This window comes from Thunnus albacares, chromosome 20 (genome assembly GCF_914725855.1).
Source record: "Thunnus albacares chromosome 20, fThuAlb1.1, whole genome shotgun sequence".
Taxonomy (NCBI): domain Eukaryota; kingdom Metazoa; phylum Chordata; class Actinopteri; order Scombriformes; family Scombridae; genus Thunnus; species Thunnus albacares.
The window spans coordinates 21,162,154-21,182,986 of record NC_058125.1 but is presented as its reverse complement, the minus strand read 5'-3'; the positions used below and the strand labels follow the sequence as shown (position 1 = coordinate 21,182,986).

The window sequence follows — 20,833 nt, the reverse complement described above, 5'->3', positions numbered from 1 at the left end:
CGACAGAAATGTCCCAGCCAGGTGCGCTGAGCTGGTTTGCCCAATATGGACTCTATTAGGCTGAGTACCCGACTCAGCTTCGTTAATTCAGAGAATACGGGATGAATTAACATACAAGGAACACTTTTTGGTGTCGCCAAGTTACTTGCGTTTCCTTTCAGTATCTGTTGTCGGGCAGTATTTAAGAAGAACACATGCCTTGTTGTCTGCGGTGTTCTGGTTTTGAAACGTAAGATGTGTGGTAAGTTGTTTGTTTGTTATCTTAAGCAATACACTGTATAAAAACTCTACAGTTGCTGTATTGCAAGTATGAGACACTGTTTTAGGAATAAGTAGCCGACTGAAGTTGATATAATACAGTGACGTATTGAATAATGACGCAATTAAACGTCATTAAATCTACGTCTTGATAATTGTACGTTAAAAGGTAAAATTCACGCATCGGCGCAACCGCAACTTTGCACGCTTTTTAGTGTCGCTGTCCAGGGTGCTGAACGGCTACTTGAGGCCTGGGGGAACCCCAAGGTGACGACATGAGGACACACTGTTATCACGGGATAAGTTTAGTGACATGTAACCATGGTATCACACCATGTGACATCCTGACTCTAAGTGGGTCAGGCCTGAGCTAAATAAACCTATTAAATCCTACTTCTAACCTCACTGCAATGACAAATACAGTATATCTTTGGGCCTGTCTATCAATGTCATTTATGTAATGTGATTTGCTTTCCAAAAGATGAACAATTAATCTTTAATACGTACTTTAGATATGTTGGTGTGTTAAAAAAAAATGCTGTATTTGTGTTCCTGATGTGATTATTTATACAGAAAGTGTTCATCATTTTTCTCTGAGACTCAGACAGGTGAGAGAGATGCAACATGGGCAGGAATGGACCAAAGTGTGACTCCAGGAAGCCAAAGGGTCAGCTATCATGTCAAAAAGCAGCCTGCATCGGTGAGTTGGATACGTCCATTTCATTCTACTAGCAAGCTACAAACAAATACCACATTACACAGATAATCACAATGCATGTGTGTGTTTACAGCGCAGTTGTGATCTTCTCTTTATCCAAACTTGAACATCATATAGTTTCAGTATGCAGGGAACACAGAGGACAAATTGCCTGAGGATCCCCTTCCTTCTGCTGTATGCTGCTGTAGACTCCTCCACCCGGAGCTGAGCCCCCGGTGGAGCGTGTGTGTGAAAGGGGACCCTGCCAGCCTCCATGGCTCACTCGTCAGACCCGTCCCGCAGGGAGAAGACCCCCGGGACCCAAGGGTCACACACGGCTACACGCAACCTCTTACGGAAGAAGGAGCAGCGCCGGCGGGGAATCCGATCCTCCTCACCCATGGGCCGGGTCATCCTCATCAACTCTCCTGTGGATGGTAAGGAGCAGTTGGGCTGCTTGTACAGAGCATATTACAATATGTAGACTAAACACTGGCTCATTTTGGTTTATAGGTCAAAGAAGACAAAGAATTGTTGGTATTTCTTTTAGAAATTTGGGCCTGGATTAGATTTGGTAAGGTGGGAACAGCAAAGATGAGACCAGCTAAGCAGGGTTCTTACATACTTAAAGTTCTGCGTTGTAGTACTTCTGCGTCTAGTACTACTTGTTTTTGTTTCATGAGAACATGTAAAAGAAGGTAGTGAACCTTCATCAAGCATTAAACTCACAACATGAAACATCTTCATACCAGAGCCCAGACTGCAACAACCAATCAAAAAGGAGTCAAATCACACAAACGCCTGAGACAATTACACCATCAATAACTGGTAGAATATATACATAAACTGGGACTAGCAACTCAATATCCATAGACTACAATATATTCATTGTATTCTGTTTTCAGGTTACTATTATCTTATGCACTAATCCACCAGGTGTGCATTTGGCAAAATTCAGTCTGATGTTTTCGTGAAACTGATGTCTCACAAGCCTTAAATATAACTTTTTCACATCTGTCATTTTAATTATCAAAGTAAGCCTAAAAGCTTAAGAACTCTCAATATCTCAGAAAAAAAGAGAAATGAAGTAAAATAATTACATGGGGATGTCTGTATAATATGAAAATGTTTTGCTACTTATTAAAACAAGTCCATTTTATTCATATAGCCACAAATTACATATTGCCTCTTTACAGTCTTACACCATCCCCTATCCTTAGACTCTCAAACCCGTATCAACTATCTGACAACCCTCTAAAATAATCTTGAGTCTCCCTGGTGGGTTTTTCCAAAAGTAGAGAACCACCACTGTAGGTTATGAATGGTCAAATAAAGCAGAGCAGTCAAATACAAGCTTGATTGACCTTATTTAAATAATTGTAGACAACTGAAAGCTTATTAACACACCATCGTGTGATATTTACAGGCGGAGATGACAGCGAGGACCTCCATACAATCACAGTGGACAAGAGTGTGGATGGAAAGCTCGGCTTCAGCGTGCGTGGAGGCTCAGAACACGGCCTCAGCATCTTTGTCAGCAAAGTGGAGGATAACAGTACAGCGGGTAAGCTAGAATACTACAATGTGGAAATACAGCCATGGATGTCACACGTTGGATTTATGGTGTTGCGTTTGTGCCCAATCGTGTTTCTGTGTTTGTGCACAGAGGAGGCAGGCCTGCTGGTAGGTGATAAACTGGTGGAGGTGAACGGCATCAGCCTGGAGAGCATCACCATGAGCAGCGCCGTGAAGGTCCTCACAGGCAGCAACAGGCTGAGGATGGTGGTGAGACGAGTTGGCAAAGTCCCCGGCATCCGCTACTCCAAGGAGAAGACTACCTGGTAAAAAAAATAAATATAATTTTTAAATAATTTAATTATGAGCAACTGTGGTTCAAAAGACAACTAATTTGATTATTGATTAATTGTTTAAGTCATTTTTTCAAGCAAAAATGACAAAGATTTGATGGTTCCAGGTTGTTAACTGTGAGAATTTGCTGCTTACATTATAATAAATTGAACATTTTGGGGGTTTTGGACAAAACAAGACATTTAATGATGTCACCTTGTGTTCTACGATATTGTGATGGACATTTTCACTGTTTTTGATGTTTTATAGACCAAACGTTTCATCAATTAATTGTTGAAGTAATTTTTTAAGCAAATTGCCAAAGATTTGATGGTTCCAGGTTATTACATGTAAGAATTTGCTGTTTTTTGTGGTCTTACATTACAGTATATTCAACTGAATATCTTTTGGACATTTTCACTGTTTTTGATGTTTTATAGACCAAACAATTAATTGATAATGAAAATAATTGTTAGTTGCAGCCCTACAGTAATGTGTCCTCTGCATTTTTTTCAGGGTGGACTTGATACACAGGCGTATGGTGGTGGAGGAGAGCGGACGGACACCTTCGGAGGCCAGCTCAGGAAGCGCCCTCCAAAGGATTGTCCACCTGTACACCACCTCTGACGACTACTGCCTGGGCTTCAACATCCGAGGGGGAAAGGAGTTTGGTCTGGGCATCTATGTCTCAAAGTAGGTACATCTGACATGGAAAACAGGAGATTCTAATTCATTTTCTTTGACTGCATTTATTAAGCTGTTTTATAATTTCTCCTTCCCCTGTTGTCTCAGACTGGATCCTGGTGGTCTGGCTGAGCAGAATGGAATCAAAATGGGGGACCAGATCCTGGCTGCCAATGGAGTGAGCTTTGAGGACATCAGTCACAGCAATGCTGTGGAGGTGCTGAAGAGCCACACTCACATCATGCTGACCATCAAGGTGAGGAGGATAACGATGGCCCTGATTTATGATTTCATAAGAGCACAACAGAGGAAAACGGATGCAAGACGTCACTTGTGTTGTTTGGTTGAGTAGCATTGGTCACTGATTCTAAATTTTAACATATTTATGCATTCTCATCAAGAAAAACATCTTGTATCGCTCATTTTTTAACACCTCACTTAAGAGACATTACTAGAAAACAACTTTTTAGTGTATTTCCAGCTGAAACAGGGCGATGTGGCAGGAGTAAATACAGAGAGAAAGTGAGGAAGTTGTTCAAAAATGTTTTGTGTATAACCTTCAGCTGTCACAAATTGAATTTTTTTTATTTAAAATGAACAGAATATATTCATGATGTCTAAAAGAAACAGCATTTTGCCAGTTTTTCATGATTCATGGTCAGAAAAGTCTTCATTTACATAAACTGTTTTCCAGGAAGTAAAAGTAAACAGACTTGACAGAAAAATAATAAAATTCTATAATCTTTTGTCATTCATCAGAATATAGTAAAGGTGTGAGTTATGGAGAATTAGTTTAAAAGATGAAAAGATACTGGGAGCCTTTATCTTATATAACATTGTCAGTAGAAGTAAAGTTGTCTCCAGTTGAATGTGGGGATGTTTGGTGTTAGCGACAAGCTGAAGAGAGTGTATCACCTTCCATAATGACTCTTTGTTACTAGGAAGCATGTTGCTTCTTTCATTGCTGCCTCAGTTAAATAACCTGACGTGCATTAACTTTCTGACCTGCTTCCTACCTTTCATCTTTAATTCGGTCACCCACGAAAACCAACTACACACTCCATGAGCGGCGTCACCACACAGTCGATGTAGCAGCAGTTCATGTGTGTGTGTTTGTGTGTTTCTGTGTGTGTGTGTGTGTGTGTGTGTGGCAGAGCCGACAGCTGGCATGCAGTCGTAATATTCCTCGCTCACTTTACTTGTAGGAGCTTGGGTTTCGCGCTGTGAAAAATAGCCAGGCCGTGTGCATTATTCACCAGGCAGCTGGGATCAGGTGCTGATCAAAGCATAGAGATGTGTTTTGTGCAAGTTTAGTTTCGGGATCCCTCGTCTTTGCCCCGTGGAAACTGAAACACTAGAATTAGAAAGCATCCCATCTATCGAAGGTTACTAGAAAGTCAGGAAGAGAAATGTGTTTCTGTTTGAAAAGGATAAGAGTTTTAAGCTTGTGGGTCTCTGTGTGGTTCTAGGGTTACTCTTTATCAAATATAGTGATCCCATAAAAGTTTCAAGGTCTCTGCTGTATCTCATTTGCATATCTGTGGCCATATCTTCACAGGAAGCAGGACGATACCCTGCTTATAAGGAGATGGTGGCAGAATACAGATGGCTCAATAAGTGTATGTATCTGTCTTTCAAATGTCTCATTATCTGGAAAGTTGCAAGACTGTGGAGTCTTTAGATAAAAATATGTCTTTCTGTTTGTGTTTTTAGTCTTTGATGGTCTATCTGTAAATATGTGAAGAACAAGGGACACTCATTAATATATTTAGATAAATTAGAGTTGGATAATCTCTTGTTTTCTTCCTTAGTGGCCAATGGCACTCAGAAATCTTCTTCCCAGGGTTCAGACTCAAACTCCTCAGCCTCTTCTCTGTCATCTGGGACTCCGGTCAGCTCTCTGAGTGGCCTCTCTCAGGTCATGTTCCCCCCCAGCCTGTCATTTGGCTCAGACATGGTGGACGTCTGCATCTCCACTGAGGACCAGAGGTCAGGGTCAGCTGGTTTATATTTTTACTCCGATTTCCCCATTTTTGGGTGATTCGTCAAGAAATATTAGGCCTATACAACATAGAATTTTACAGAATGTTTCACTTTCTTGGGCCTTTTAGAATAGTCTGTTTACAATGCAGACACTTCAGGTTTTAAAATTAACATGTGTACACTTACAGACTAGACCAGACATGATCATGGTGGTTTGTTTGTCCAGATCTGAGTCCGAACGCACTGAGACCGCCATCCAGACGGACCTTCCTTCTCAAAGGACGGGCGCAGACACCACTCGCAGCCTGGGACGCACCACTCTGCTCAAAGACACGGTGATCCGTGGAGAGGAGGGCAGGGGGAGGAAAGAGTCCCCAAAGACCGCCGTGCTGCTGGCTCTCAGCAGACCAAGCCGACCCATCAGCCGCTCACAGAGCCAAGTCACTGTGGCAGGTGAGGCTGCGTGAAAGTGGATGAGCGTACTAGAAAGTTCATGAATTACATAAATGACCTGCTGTTGCTACCCAAACATAGAGATCAAGCAGGAGAAAGGGAAGAAGCAGAAATGGAAGGACCCCGAGGAGAAGAGCACCCTACAGCGTTCAAAGACCTTCGTCAACTTGCTGTTCAGGGGTGGACGCAAGAAAGACCCTTCCAGGGGGCGCTCCAAGTCCCCGTCCATAGACAAGGCCAGCAAAGGTAGTTGTATGTTTGCATCCTCAAATGAGTTAAAGAATTTTTCCTCACTGGGTGATTTAATTTACTTATATTAATATAATATTAAAACTTGAAGACTAAGTGGTCCAGGTCACATGTGTCATGTGATCCAGCTCTGAATCTCTCCTGTAATGTCTCCAGAGGGACGACAGCTCAGTGCGATGCCAAATTCAGAGATGCTTGGAGTGGTGGAGGGCATGGCTTGCAGGCTGCTGACGGAGGAGGAGGTGGCTGCTGTGATGAACATGTGCCAGAGGGTAAGGAGCTTTGTTTACAGCTGTAGACAGACTGAGACGGTGTAGTTTTTAGATGTTGCCACAGACATGGTTTCCATATCGTCTGTATCACCTTAAAGGATGGTGACTGGTGATATTCTGTTTTTCTCTAATTGTCAAAAAGTTCCATGAAAAGACCAAAACCATAAATTAATTGATCCTATGAACAAGTACGATGGTCTGTAAAATGTCAGAAATGGTGAAAAATGTCTATCACTGTTTCCCAAATGTCTTATATTGTCCTGACCAACAGTCCACAACCCAAAGATATTCCATTTACTATCATAGAAGAAAATTTTCACATTTCAGAAGCTGGTGCCAGATAATTTTGGCATATTTTTCTTAAAAAACTAACTCAAAGCAATTAATCATCAAATCAAATCATCAAAATAGTTGCTAGGAAACCTGATATCTTTTTCCTTTGTGCCATGGAGCTCCATTGTTGTCTGAAAACTATTAAATTTGCATTAATGAGCCAAATATTCAGTAGAGCAGCAAATCTACTGCTGAAAATCAATCCCAATAAATGCACTCATTTACTCCTGTCAAAGAATTAAAAATTGAAACCATATAACTGTGAGCCATTTTGAAGATTTATGTCTTCAGTAGGAACTAACTGGCTTAGGGTCAAGTGCCACAAACGTTGGGGAAGTACTGACCAACAGACTAACACGCAGTTGTTGGTTTTGGTCTTTTTATGTGATTTGTTGACAATAAGTTGACAAAAAGAAAAACATAGGATATAGCCAGCCTATCCTTTTAAAGGACTGTTAAATTATACATATTTGAAGTCTATTAATCTGTTTGTCGCAGTATGATAAGCCTAAACTTCCATGTAAGTGTTGGAATCTGTTCAAATTCAGCTTTTACTGCCCCATGAAGGAGTCTTTATGTTTACAGTATTTATCTGACTTTAGAACATGTCACATTTCACAAGTTTAAGTAACTAGTCATCAGTCACTGTCATCTGTGTAATAAATGGCTGATTTGATTGTTACTCGTACAGTATGTGGCTGAACGGTCAGTGGAGAACCTGATACGCCACCTGCTGGCTGTGCTGGACAGGCCTGAAAAACTGCTCCTGCTGAGGGAGATCAGGTAAGCAAGAGAGAGGGTAACAAAACGGGGAATGATTTTAAACTTAACGACTAACAGACCTAACTGAAGTTTTCAAAAACCTACTTTGATACTATTGATTGATTGATTTAAAGACAGTTTCTTCATATATCTAACATCAACTTGATATTGCTGCTGATATATATATATACACACACATTTATATCATGAAGTTTTCTTTTGTGCTTGCATATAGAAGTGGGTAAACTCCATTCAGTGGCCCATATTTAAATCCAAATCCGCTGTGTGTGTGTGAAGGTGGCAGTCTGAAGTGGAAAACAGTGGAATTACAAAAGCTGCCAGAAGGGGATTAAGGATTTCTCAGGATAATCATCTCAAACCCAATTGTTACACAAAAAGATACAGAAGACTAATTAAAAACGTTTTGTAATGTAACACAATAAGGAAAAATGACTCAGCGTTTTTCCATGTTTCACAGAATGCTGCTTGCTCCCTCTGACCTGGCTGTATTCAATAACATGGTGACGCCTGTTGAAGTGGAGGCCTACGATATCCTCAAGTATCGCTCAGGTGTGTTTGATACGTGCAAAATTTGTTTAGAATCAGTGCGATCATGTGCAAAAAAAAGATGAATTTGTCGCAGCAACTTTAACAAACATACAACACAAATCAGTTCTTTGTTGTTCCAGTCATGCTGCGTTCTGTAAAGTTGAATTTGTCCTCATTCCTCTCTTTTTTGTATTGTAGTCCGAACTCCTCCTCTTCGCTCTCCCATGTCTGGTCGAGCACCCAAACGACGCCTTATCACTCCCATCCCAGGTTGGTACCTTTCACGTCCTTTTAGGTATAAATGTTGCATGTAATGTGCCTTGAAAAATAAAAATCTCAGATTTTCTTAGGTCTATTTATTTTGTTTTATTTTTATTTAACCTTCACTTAAGCAGGAAGTCTCTTGATACACATTATCTCTTCTTACAAGGGAGACCTGACCAAAATGGAAATGTACAATAGGTGTCACAAAGTTACATAAAAACACATTAATTTACAACAATCACATCTTATGGTTTAAAAAGGTGGTTTAGATGTTTTCTGTGTAGTATTATCAGTGGAGCGCCCCGGTAGCCAAATGGTTACTAAACATGCCACATAACTGCAACGTCCCCAGCTCCATTCTCTTTGCTTCCTGTCTGCCTCTTCACTGCCCACCATCCAATCAAGGCAAAAATGTGCAAAATATTTGATTAATAAGGGAGCAACATGTGTTCTGAGGTAGATGCCTTCCCATATCTGCCAAGAAAAGAAAAAAAAATACATTAAAAAATATAAATACTATAAAAATTTAGTATCACATGATTTCAACTTGTTCAAAATGTTGACATAGTATCTCATGATTTTTAATTCAATATCAGTTTACTATGAGTATTTTTATTTTCATCATGTATGATTTTCCATCTGTTTTTGCTTTCTCCATACATCCCATTATGTCGTGAGCTCTTTGAACCCACAGCTTATGTTTTTAAGTGCACAGAACATGAAAAAAGCTGCTGATTATGACCGGTGTGCTCCTTCCAGATTACAGGGGAGGCTTTGAGCTCCACAGTGCTGAGGAGGTGGAGAAGGAGAGCCACCTACTGGGAGAGCTGGAGAAGCTCAGTCTGTCTGGGCCACGAGTGTCCAGGGAGAGGTCCCACACCTCCAGATCTTTCACCCCGCTGCTGGACATACCTGTCGACGGATATAACACAGACCCCAGAGACGTCAAACCCTCCTCTGCCAGCCCCATGCTCCCCAACTGGCTACTCGCCCGCAACGATGACTCCCGCCCTCCTCTCCGGACAGACATCGGCACGATCCGCTCCGTCCACTTTGACGAGGTTTCACTGCACTCGACTTCAGACAAGGGGAACACAGCCTCAGACAGAGGAAGGACCCCGTTTAAAAACGGCCACTCAAAAGGCAAAAATGAGAAAAGTGGAGACAGAAGTAAAGAAGCTGTATTCACGCTGCAGAGCGCCCCACGCAGGAGTCGACCGTTGTTGTCGCAAGTGTTTAGTTCAAGTTCAGACCAAGTTAGAAGTGGACACATGAACGGCCATCAGGCTTCCTCTGAGAACGGAGTCAACGGCTCCGACCCTGAACAGGAGTATGAACTCAAGGCTGTCAGCATCTCAAAGACCAAACAGTCCCTGGGTAAATGAGTTTGATTAGGTTTGATTACATTTTTGGCAATCAGAATCATATTATAAATTGATACAATTTGTCAATATTTAAGCTACAAAATATATTTTTTTACTTACCTCAAGAGGAATGTAAACATGCAGATAGTTTTATATTCCCAGTGTGGGTTTTCATAGCACTGAAAAATTACATTGAAATAATTTCAGCAGCATTGTGTCTTTCTAAAAATGTCACGATTATTCAGGAAAGTCCACAGAAGACTTTGACCTGGAACTACTTTGTACAGAGTAAATTGAGTAAAACCTACTAAACTTGTTCACATTGAGATCTGTGGATTATCAGGGACACCGTTTCTGGAAAGACACTTTTTTAAAATGTGGATTTTCAGTGCTGATGTGGAAATTTCAAAGATAGATTTCTCAAAACCTGGGCAAATCAAACCAAAACTATCAAAAAATATGTTCTAAATAAAGGGAATGGTAGTTACAGTACATTAAATAGGTGTTTAATTTCATATTATGCCTAAAATGTTTACTTTAGGCATCAGTATATCTGGTGGGATGGAGTCAAAGATCCAACCGGTGGTGAAGATTGAGAAGATCTTTCCTGGAGGAGCCGCCTCCACCTGTGAAGTGCTCAAGGTAACACGACAGTAATTGACACACACACAGAAGTAGAGAAGATGTACGCAGGTTTGTATCTGTTACTGTGTCTGACTTGAACCTCATGTACCATATCACTCTGTGTCTCCAGGCTGGATTTGAGTTGGTGTCCGTGGACGGAGTCTCGCTGCATGGAGTTACCCACCAGCATGCTGTCGACATCATCCGAAAAGCCTTCAGCAATAAGGCCAAAGACCCCATGGTGTTTGTGGTCAGAGTCCCCAAAGACCTTTGAAAAGACACTGAAAACTCTCCTGAAAATCCTTAAAATAGAAAAATGCCCTGTGATTGTCAGCCACTGTGATTAACAGTGAGACAGCAGATGTGCTCTGACGTCAGGTGCGTGATTTTGCCATTTAAATTAAAGTTAGGACTCATGACTTGGACTGGACAACAAAAAAGTGGCCTTAAGGCAGCAGGTCACAGGACTTGAGGATTAAGCACATGAACACAGTGAGTTTATAAGAGGAATATTATCCCAAAAATACTCATAGTAAACCAACATTTACAGTTCATTAAATTTTTTGTGCCCACAAAGCCTCATATCATGGAAAATGGTGCCCCTGGTGCCTTCGTATATCACTTTATCACAAACCAGGAGCCAACAATTGATAAGGACATGATTTTCTTTTTACATGTTGTGTCGTATTAACTGTGTAAATTCTTAAACTACACATAAGTAGATAAGTCATGGATCAACAGTGTATGTCTGTGCATCTGAATTTTAAAAATGTGCTGGCTGACAAACTGCAAACTGTAGCTTGAGTGCCTTTAAAAGCCCTGAACATATAAAATAGTTGTCACGTTGGCTTGAAAACATACTTTTGACCTGAAGAGGGCAGACATGTGACATTTCTGTACTCGGCAGCAGAGAGACAGTTTGAATAATCCTGATGTCCCACAAACCACCAAACTTAAAACATCACCTATATATGTAAAATGAGATGAGTACTGTAGAATAAATAATCCAGGTTGCCATTGGAAAGAATTAAAAGCCAGCTCAAATAAAACTGTTATTTTATGTCCCTGGTGAGTATACTAAACCTGACAAAAATAAACTTATTTCTGCAACAACTCAAAGGCAAATATACACAATAATATCAAATGTATATAATTTGGTGCAACAATTAAATTAAAGGAGAAAATTAAACCACTATAAGATTTGCTGACTTGGGAAGCAGCTGAACTCTGGACAGAAAAATCTCAAGTGTTCATAATACGAAATGACACAGCTATTACATTTTGTCTTTTTTTAATTAAAAACATAGTAGGTTTGTTCAAGAAATGTACAGCATGAAAATATACATTTAATGTCTTCATACAAATATTGTGGATTATAAAATTATACTGAGGAACCAGAACAAACATCCACACGTACGTTAATATACAGGAACTGTACTGGAGGAGCAAAATATAATGTGCGACATTGCTTTGGTCTATTCACAGTGGCTATGTTTTTTATTTTTTTGAGATTAACAGACATCTCTGGAAGAAAACTTACACTTTATCATGTATGATTTGTCAGTATCTAGGGGGTTATTTACAGTGGATGATGATTCAATCAGCAGTAATAGAAGAAAAAGTGTCTTCTGGTGGGTAATGAGTGTGCCTTTGAACTGTACAGGGAAGTAAATACACATCAAACACATCCTATCCTTTTAAAAAGGTTGTTGGAAACAGAGTAGTTTGACTTTACACCAAAACACCTATCATTCAGTGCATGATTTTCCCTCTTTTAGTGATGTAATACACACATCTCAGTAATGCATCACAGCAATCAAAGAGAAACAGTATTTTCTCTAAATATCAGATACAAGAACAGTCGTGGTTGTGCTTTAGTAACGACACTTTTCTGAAATTGTATGTACATTTCATTACTTCCAACAGCGAAGGGTTGGATATATATACCATGAGATGATGCACATTTGTCATACCGTTTATGAAGTGGTAGTTATCCCTTTTAATATCTCTGGGTAAGTCAGACCAACTGTCCACACATCTTTCTTGTTCTACAGCTTAATCCTAAAAAACTGTAACTCTGTACAATGTTTTAAGCCTCGTTCGGCTCTTCGTCAGACACCTGACCAGGTACATGAGGAGCTACTTAGGGTTCCAAGTGTTGTACGTTTCTGATCATAATTAAGTAGAAGTTTTAAAAGGGAGCAGTGACAGAAATCCGTTGCTTTATGGCAACATGATTTTGGCATCAATGTGATCAAGTTTCTTCATTTGCTGGATATTTAGTTTGCTGTATTAACCAAAAACAGACTTTATTTTATCCTTAAATAACATCTTAATCACATTATACAGTATATTAATGCTGCCATATGTCATGTCAGAAGATTTTAGCCACATCACCCTCTTCTACATGACAGGAAAAGTGATGTAATTCAATCAGACAACAGTTTGACGAAGCTTTTCGGGAATACTTAATTTTATAGATTCTTTAATTTTATACTAATTTCCTGGAAATTTTCAAGTTTTTTTTGTAATTTAATTTATAATTTGCAAGTTATTTAACCGTTCCCAGACATTCCCCCATGAGCAAGCACTTGGCGATAACAGCGAGGAAAAAGTCCCCTTTACCGGGAAGAAACATTTATCAGAACCAGGCTCTTGGTGGGCGGCCATCTGCCTAATTCATAAGACATTTCTTTAAAAGTAATTATAGTTTTCAAGTAACAACTTTATATGCTAATATGTAGTTTGACAAACAAGACTACACACTCAAAACTAAGTATTTTCTGTCTGTTAAAGAGTTGTTAAGAGTCTCATTTATTAGAGTTCTTGCAAATTAACAATTATTTATGAGTTAGGGTTATTTATGAACCCAAATATGATGAAACTAAAACAACTCAACACTTTTTTCAATTTTTGTTTATAATCATTTCTACCAAATTGCAACACTCTCTCTGTAAAATGTCCTAAAAATGTAACCGTTAAAATTTCCAGGAAATTAGTATAAAATTGACCTGTAAAATGAAACTATACCAACTTTGTGTGTGTGTGTGTGCAGGAAGGGGAAGCCGATATGGCTTATATATGCACTGGACGTAAGGTGTTAAGGTAGCATTTGTTCCAGCTGTTATTGTGTTTAATTACATTAGACTGTACAGATGTTCATGATCATATTTCCACCTTTAATACAGTTTAATGAGGCTTAAATTTTGTTTCCCTGTTCAGACACAAACAGGACTGAATATCAGACTCCAGAAATATTTCGTTCTGTCTGCTCTCACAGTTAAGAAAACATCACATCTGTGCCAAATATGGTTAGAAATTTTGATTTTTTTCTCTTGTTTTTTCACCAAACTCCAACCAGAACTACAGGACAACCGATAATGAACAAAGTACTGTAACAACAGAAGAGCCTTCTACTGTCCCTTGGTCATAACGTCACCCATAATGCATCCACCGTCATTAGCACCCCGCTCCGGTTCACTCACGCTCATCATAGTTAACTGAAAGTCTGGTATCCCACGTTTACTGACAACAGCGTGGGCTCCATCTAAATTAACGGTACTAATGAGAGCTGACTGCTAACACAGAGTAGGAGTGTAGCGTTAAACCCAGCGGGGAAGGTGGAGTCATAACACAGAAGAGGAGGATCTTGAAAGGTTGAGTGAAGTTACTCATACACAACAAATCTCCCACAAAAGGCCTAAAACTGGGAAGGAGGACCAGGAGGCTGATTCCTTATTAGTGCAAACACTAAGACAGACATTAATGGAGGGGCAGAGGACTGAGATGGCCTACTAACGACTAATAGAGGTCATTGGCTTCCAAGTGGGACTCCTTGGAGAAAAGACCAATGAGGCAGAACCAAAGTGAAGCTGATTTTACACTGCGAGTGTTCTTTTTACATTTGTGATACCAATCTGCGTGTTTGTCATCTCAACAGACTGTTTTTCATCCAGACAGCACGTTAGACACCACATCTATGACGTGTAAGTGAAAAAAAAAAAAAAAAAGACTTTAGTAGACAGTAGTGCAAATCAAAAAGATGGAGAGATACGAGGGTCAAATTTCTGTGGCGGCAATCTCGTCAAAGTTGATCTCGTTGCCGCTGCCCTCGTCCTCCTCTCTGCTCTCCAGTTCGTGACTGAGCTCCTGCAGGAGCTGCTCCAGCTCTCGGTTCCTGCGATACATCTGCACATAGTTCTGCTGCAGCTGTTTCTGGTAGCGGATGACTTTGTCCTTCTCCTCCTGCCATATCCTGCGCTCCTCCTCAAAGCTTCCCGACTGCTGCTCGGCCCGCTGGCGCTCGAAGGCCAGCTCCGTCCTCATCCTGTCCATCTGCACCTTCATGTTCTGCAGAGCGTCAGTGTTGCTCTGCCGTTGAGCTTTCGCCTCATCACTCTCATAGGCTAGCAGCTGCTCCTCCGCCTCCTGGAACACCTGACACTGTCTGTTTCCTGGACCCTGATTGGCCAAAGCATCTCTGAGATGAACCAACTCTCCCTCAAGGCGCCCTACCTTCTCTCTGAGCAGCTCCGCTTCGCTCTTGCGGCGCTGAAGCTCGTTTTCACACACCTCCAGCTCCAGCGTTCGTGTGCGAGTTGTGCCGTTTGCCTCCTGAAGAAGGACCTGGGTGTTTGTCAGCTCACCACGAGTCTCTCTGAGTTGACCCCGCAGCGAAACGATCTCCCCAACACGCTGGGCTAACTCTCCCTGCACCTCCTTCAGCTGCTGCTTCAACAAGGAGATTTCCCCCGACTTCTGGCAGACCTGAGGAGAGAGGAACAGCGCTACTCAGGGTGCATATTCACACATTCAGTTAAGAAAAGCAAAGCTATTTTTTTGGTGCACGGGCTCATCAATAATTAGAAGAAAAGAAATAAAAATCAGGCTGCAATGACAATTATTTTCATTATTCATTAATCTACCCAATTATTTTCTCAAATAATCAGTTAATCGTTTGATCTATTAAATGTCCATCTGTCTCCAAGAGCCCAAGTAGATAAATTTAAATGTCTTTTTCTGTCCAACCAACAGTCCAAAACCCAAAGATGTTCAACTTACAATCATAGAAGACAAAGAAAAACAGAATATTCACATTTTGAGAAGCTGATAATCATTTTTTGCATTAGAAAATACAGTAAATAAACAATCATTGACTACTTGTTTCAGATCTAAAGATAAATTTAAAAATTGAATAACTTTTTCAATGTTGGTTGAAGAAGACAAAACTCAATTAAAATCTTTACTGAGCGTCACATGACAACATGTCATCGTCAGGTTAAACTACAAGAAACTTCCGATAAAGATGTGAAAGGAGGTTTTGGTGTTCAGGCTCAACTTAAACCATCATCGAGCTGCGTATGCCTCACACTCCGGTCTGGTCTACAAAACCTCAGCTGAACATGTTTTTATTGTCCAACACAGTGACTGAAGAGATCAGCAGGAGTCTGTAACAACAGCTGAATAATTAAAGCAGCTGCGAATTGAAACTCATGTTTCCTCCCTGTATGAAAAAGACAACAATGATCAGTTAATCTCAGGGATCAAACACTGTGCTGTGACTGTGCGAGGCCTTTAGATGTGTAGAAATGTTTTCTTGGTGGCACGATTAATTATCTCATTGATCTGTGTCTGAAGCTTATAAAAGGCTACAGAGGCAGCCTGTTTGGTTCGTCTGCATGATTGAGGACGACTGATTCTTTTGAGTTAATGTCTGCATTCCTGCTGTCATATGAACAAATGAACTATAATTATGTGTCTGTCAGACTGTAAATGAGGGTTTTAACTTTGGTCACCATCCACAAAATCTTTACAGCTACATTTTCACATCCTGCATCAACTGCGCAAGAAATAATAATCATGTTGAATTCTGTTTCTTCTAATTAAGTGAATAAACAAATCTATAAATATATTATGGATAAACTGCCATTGATCCTCTTACATAAAAAGTTATGGTGTAATATGTGCAGTGCTTAAAGCAATATGTGATACTGAGTTTAGATAGGAACAGGAAATGATAAAGTTAAGTTAAGATAAGTTTATCTGTTTATTGTTGTCATTATGGTATTATATAATGCTTGATTTGAACACCTGGGTCAGTTTTAAATAATGTCACTGCATACCGTTGTTGCATTAGTCTGCAGTGCTGCTCACCTCCCACTTAGTCTCCTCCAGACGAGGTCCCAGCTGGATCTTCTCATGCTCATAGGAGGTGCAGCGCTCCTCCAGCTGCTCCCTCTCCTTCAGAAGCTGAGCAAAGTCCTCCTGCAGCTTCTTCTTCTCCTGCTGGAGCTGATAAACCTGCAGCCACGACACAGCCGGCATTAGCCATGTTGACCTAAACGCTTCCTGGGATGAGGTCATAATATGTTTTTTTTTCCACAGAAGATATTTTGACTTGTCATAGGAGGAAAAGCTCAGGTGTTGCTTTCATGTTGCATTCAAGTGTCCCAGTAAACCACGACAGCGAGCCATGTATGAATTATTGGTAGCCATTAGCTCCTATTTTCATGTCTTCTTTATGGCTGCCATGTTGACTGTCATCATGTGGCAAACGACTACTCAACATCAAGCGGACGGAGTTGATTTACAGGCATGAACTCGACTAGTCTGTGCAACCCTTAGTAGGAAGGTGGATAAAATTAATAGTCTCATGATAATCAGAGAGGGGTAAAACTGTATATAAATTTTAGCCTAAAATACCATTAAATTAATGTTATAACCTGGAATATATTGTAACATTGACATTTAACATTTGTTCATAACTTCTACTGTTTTCTACACATTATGTGACTTTTTAAAAATTAACTTGTGTGACTTCAACAAGTACTGACTGCTTTGTATGAAAGTGATTATCAGTATGTTCTAGTTGTCCTTCACTGCATTTGTAGAAAAATACTTGGTATATGCATGCTGTATGGTAAAATCACACCAAGGTTGTTGTTAAAGGTTCTGACCTGCAACTGAAGCACCTGCTGGGCTCGTTGGGCCTTCTGAGAGGCCACCTGCATCCTGGTGGCGCAACCCTGCCTCAGCTCCTCCAACTCCAGCTCAAAGCGCTTCTGTTTCTCCTCATAAACCTGAAACACGAGGCATTGCAATATGTGGCAAGAGGTCAAAGTACACCCATTTTTAATACACCTAAAGAACAGGAAAGAGTGACAGAAATAGACCTACCTGACAAATTGCAGCCTCATTCTCGTCCAGATTGTCTCTGAGTTGCTGCAGCTCCAGCTCCCTCTCCCTCAGCTTATCCTCCAGGTCCCTCACCACCCCCTCATATCCCTCCACCGGGCCAGGTGAGCGCCCGCTAGACCCACTGTCAGACAGGGGCTGTCCTCGCCCGCTTATTGACCCGGAGCCTGTACTCTTACTGGAAGATGAGCGCCCGCTGTCTGAGTTCGAGTGTCCATGTGCGGTGACCGGCGGAGCGCTCTTCATGGGCTCCAGATGGCCAGCAGAGGCCTCTCCTGACGCCAGGCTGTAGCCGGCGCTGCTGTAAGGCGGCAGGCTGGAGAGGGAGTTGCGGCCCGAGTCGGACAGCGAGCAGGACTGGCTGCTGCCTCCACCGCCGTTACGCCCCCCGCTGTACGAGCTGCGTTTCTCAGAACAAGATGGCGACACATCCCTGTGTGTGGGGCTGAGCAGGTTCAGATTGTTTTGGCTTTCTGATGCGTTGGCACAATGGCGAGGGGAGAGGTACTGCATGGAGGTACGGCTCTTGGGAATGACAGGTTTGAAGGCAGTGGGCCGCAGCACTGTTTTCTCCATATTCTAGATGAGAAAACAGGACAGAACAAAGAGTGAGAGGCAAGCAAGATTTTCAACAGGAGTGTTTAAATTCAAGTGCCTGAAAGTTGACATCACTTCTGTCTAATTTACTACAGTAGATCCTCCTGCTAATGTTATGAAATGTTTACTCAAAAATCAAAAAAATTGTGAGGTATTGTTAAGAAAAGTTAAAAAAACAACATTCAAGTAAACTATTGATGGGAAACATGATGATAAATATTCAAAATAATAATAGAATACATATAAAACAATGTCAGATTTCGCCATACTGAGTACGCCAACCTTTAAAGTCAAGTCAGGTCAAACTCAATCTGCTGATGAAGATCATGTAATATGATTGAAAGGTCTAGAACACCTACTAAGTAGACCTTGAGGTGAGACTGTTTTGTCAAGTACAGTTTCCACAATAATGAACTTTGAACCTTCACTGAGCAAACTCCATCTGTGGATGAAGTTCATGTGATATGATCAAAAAAGTTCTTAAATGGACTTTGAGGTTTATATAACCAAGAGAAGTTTATTTATATACCCTAAAATTATAATATCTCTGGTTGTATTAATCAATTATGGGCAATGTTGCACATCAGTGAGTAGATTTCTTTATGGTAGTACTGGATTTGTATCTGCTTATTTTATCTATAAAATGAAATTTGAATCACGCAGCCCAACAGTAAATACAAAATATTGTATTCAAAGACTCACCTTCTCAAGTTTTCCTGACACGGGGATCAGTTTTGGAGGAGGTCCCCCCATGTTCCCATTCATCCCTGATCCTTTAGTGTCGTCTGCATCGCTTCCTGGGCTGGAAGCAGTTACAAGGTTGTCATTCCAGTCACCTACATAGTCCTCATTCAGATAGGTGTAGTTCGCGTTCCCACTCTCCTTCTCCAGCCCCCTGCTGGACGTCGTGGAGCTCTGTTTCTTCACCGGAGGAGTGCGTCTCTGCAGTAAAGGGTCCTGGGGCGACTCGGAGCCCAGGCAGGAGGCGCCCGGGGTGGGCCGTCGGACCCTGGCTCCCAGCTCGACACCAGAGCGAGGGTCCTGGTAGGGGCCTGGGCGGGTGGCGATGAGGCTGCTGACAGAACCCATAGGATCCAGACTGGAGGGTGGTGCGTTGATGGGGGGAGAGGAGCCGGACGGGCGTCGTCTGCGGGCTCCTCCACTGAGGCCTGGGTTGTGGGGCTCAGCAGATATGGGCAGAGCCTGAACCAGGGCCATGGTGGCAGCTCAGGGGGGTCACTCGCTCTGAGAGAGAGAAATAACAGTGTGAGACTCACAAAGATGTTTTAATACATGTTTAAACAGCTATTCTCAATTATATTTTTTATTTTCATTCATGGTGTTTTGGGGGGCCACAAGTCATTCTCAACTCATTCTTCAAGACAAGCCGAAGTAAAACCTCAAGTCTTGTGACAATGTAAAGACATAAGTCAAGTCTCTTAAGGACAAGTCCGAATCAAGTCTCAGGTCATTTGAGTCAAGCCTCAACTTGTTAAAACAAGTCTAAAGTCACTGAGACAAGTTCAAGCCATGTTTGAAGTCTCAAGTCAAATCTCTAAACAATTCTTTAGTCATTAAGGACAAGCACAAGTTAGGTTTTCAGTCATTTGAGAAAAGTACAAGTCAAGTCTCAAGTCAATCTTATAAGTGTCAACAACAACTCAAGTCAGGTTAAGGACAAGTCCGAGTCAAGTCTCAGGTCATTTGAGTCAAGCCTCAAATTGTTAAAACAAGTCTAAAGTCACTGAGACAAGTTCAAGCCATGTTTGAAGTCTCAAGTCAAATCTCTAAACAATTCTCAAGTCATTAAGGACAAGCACAAGTTAGTTTTTCAGTCATTTGAGAAAAGTACAAGTCAAGTCTCAAGTCAATCTTATAAGTGTCAACAACAACTCAAGTCAAGTTTTTTCATTTGAGACAACTCCCAAGTCTACTCTCAAGTCAAATCTCAAGTCCTTAAGAACAAGTCTAGAACAAATCTTGTAATAGCAAGACTCAAGTCATTCGAGAGAAGTCCAAATTAAGTCTCTAGTCTCATAATAGCAAGTCTAAAGTCTTTTTAGACAAATCCAAGTCAAGTCTCAAATATTGAGACTTGAATATTTTTGCTTTTTTAGGTTTAATATCAAGTCTTCATGGAGTCAAATCCAAGCCTCAAGCTCAGATCTGTATCTTATTTTGGTTTAATATATTGGTCAACGTGTTTTCATTCTGCACACAAGGGTGCCTTTAAGGAATTTTTCTACGTCCAAACCACAAAACGACTATGACAGAGGCAAAACAGAGATGATATACAGTTGACTGAAACATACAAATATCCCACAATACCATGGTGGCCCACACAGCGAGAACCAGGAGAGGCCATTCATTAAGCCCATTCAAGCAGCATAAACGGGGCTCGAGGCATTCGGCCGGCGAGGCATGAGGCAGCAGAAGAAAAGGGTCTCTTTTCATTTGAGATGTAAAATGGCTTCTAACATGCTGGTATTTTTCCTGACAGCAACAAAGGCTACTGTCGCCACACATCTTATCAGCCTTAGGAATAACTAAAAGTTCATAACTGTGGATAATACCTCGAGGGAGAAACACAGAGGAGAGGAGACAGGTTGAACTTGCTGTGGTACTGTAGCAGAGGCTGTTTAAATCTAAACAGTGCACATAAATACAGAATATACTGGTGAGAAATAAGAAACTAATGTAGA

The 20,833-nt window shown here is 41.0% G+C and overlaps 2 protein-coding genes across 8 annotated transcripts in view; one reads left to right on the top strand and one right to left on the bottom strand.

Moving 5' to 3' along the window:
* The first annotated feature begins 9 nt into the window (after positions 1–9).
* LOC122971351 (PDZ domain-containing protein 7-like) lies at positions 10–12,025 on the top strand. 4 transcript variants are annotated; one of them, XM_044337952.1, is made up of 18 exons: positions 10–241; positions 863–958; positions 1,094–1,392; positions 2,382–2,519; positions 2,622–2,796; positions 3,320–3,496; positions 3,596–3,743; positions 5,046–5,106; positions 5,299–5,482; positions 5,697–5,923; positions 6,005–6,169; positions 6,329–6,444; positions 7,469–7,560; positions 8,018–8,109; positions 8,287–8,358; positions 9,112–9,729; positions 10,258–10,358; positions 10,471–12,025. In XM_044337952.1, exons 3-18 carry the CDS (start codon positions 1,230–1,232, stop codon positions 10,612–10,614), a joined length of 2,673 nt encoding a protein of 890 aa, XP_044193887.1. In that variant the 5' UTR covers positions 10–241; positions 863–958; positions 1,094–1,229; the 3' UTR covers positions 10,615–12,025. The 4 variants fall into 4 exon arrangements, with proteins under 4 accessions (XP_044193887.1, XP_044193888.1, XP_044193889.1 ...); XM_044337953.1 differs by having other exon boundaries at positions 857–958; positions 1,165–1,392; XM_044337954.1 differs by having other exon boundaries at positions 857–958; positions 5,299–5,476.
* LOC122971352 (leucine zipper putative tumor suppressor 2 homolog) overlaps positions 11,615–20,833 on the bottom strand; it is a 34,109-nt gene continuing 24,890 nt past the window's right edge. For all 4 annotated transcript variants that reach the window (XM_044337956.1, XM_044337955.1, XM_044337957.1 and 1 more), the window contains 5 exons: positions 18,834–19,376; positions 17,517–18,113; positions 17,297–17,419; positions 16,494–16,640; positions 11,615–15,107 (listed from right to left, as the gene is read on the bottom strand). In XM_044337956.1, the coding sequence (XP_044193891.1) occupies positions 14,400–15,107; positions 16,494–16,640; positions 17,297–17,419; positions 17,517–18,113; positions 18,834–19,349 (2,091 nt within the window). In that variant the 5' untranslated portion in view covers positions 19,350–19,376 and the 3' untranslated portion in view covers positions 11,615–14,399. The remainder of the gene's footprint in view (positions 15,108–16,493; positions 16,641–17,296; positions 17,420–17,516; positions 18,114–18,833; positions 19,377–20,833) is intronic.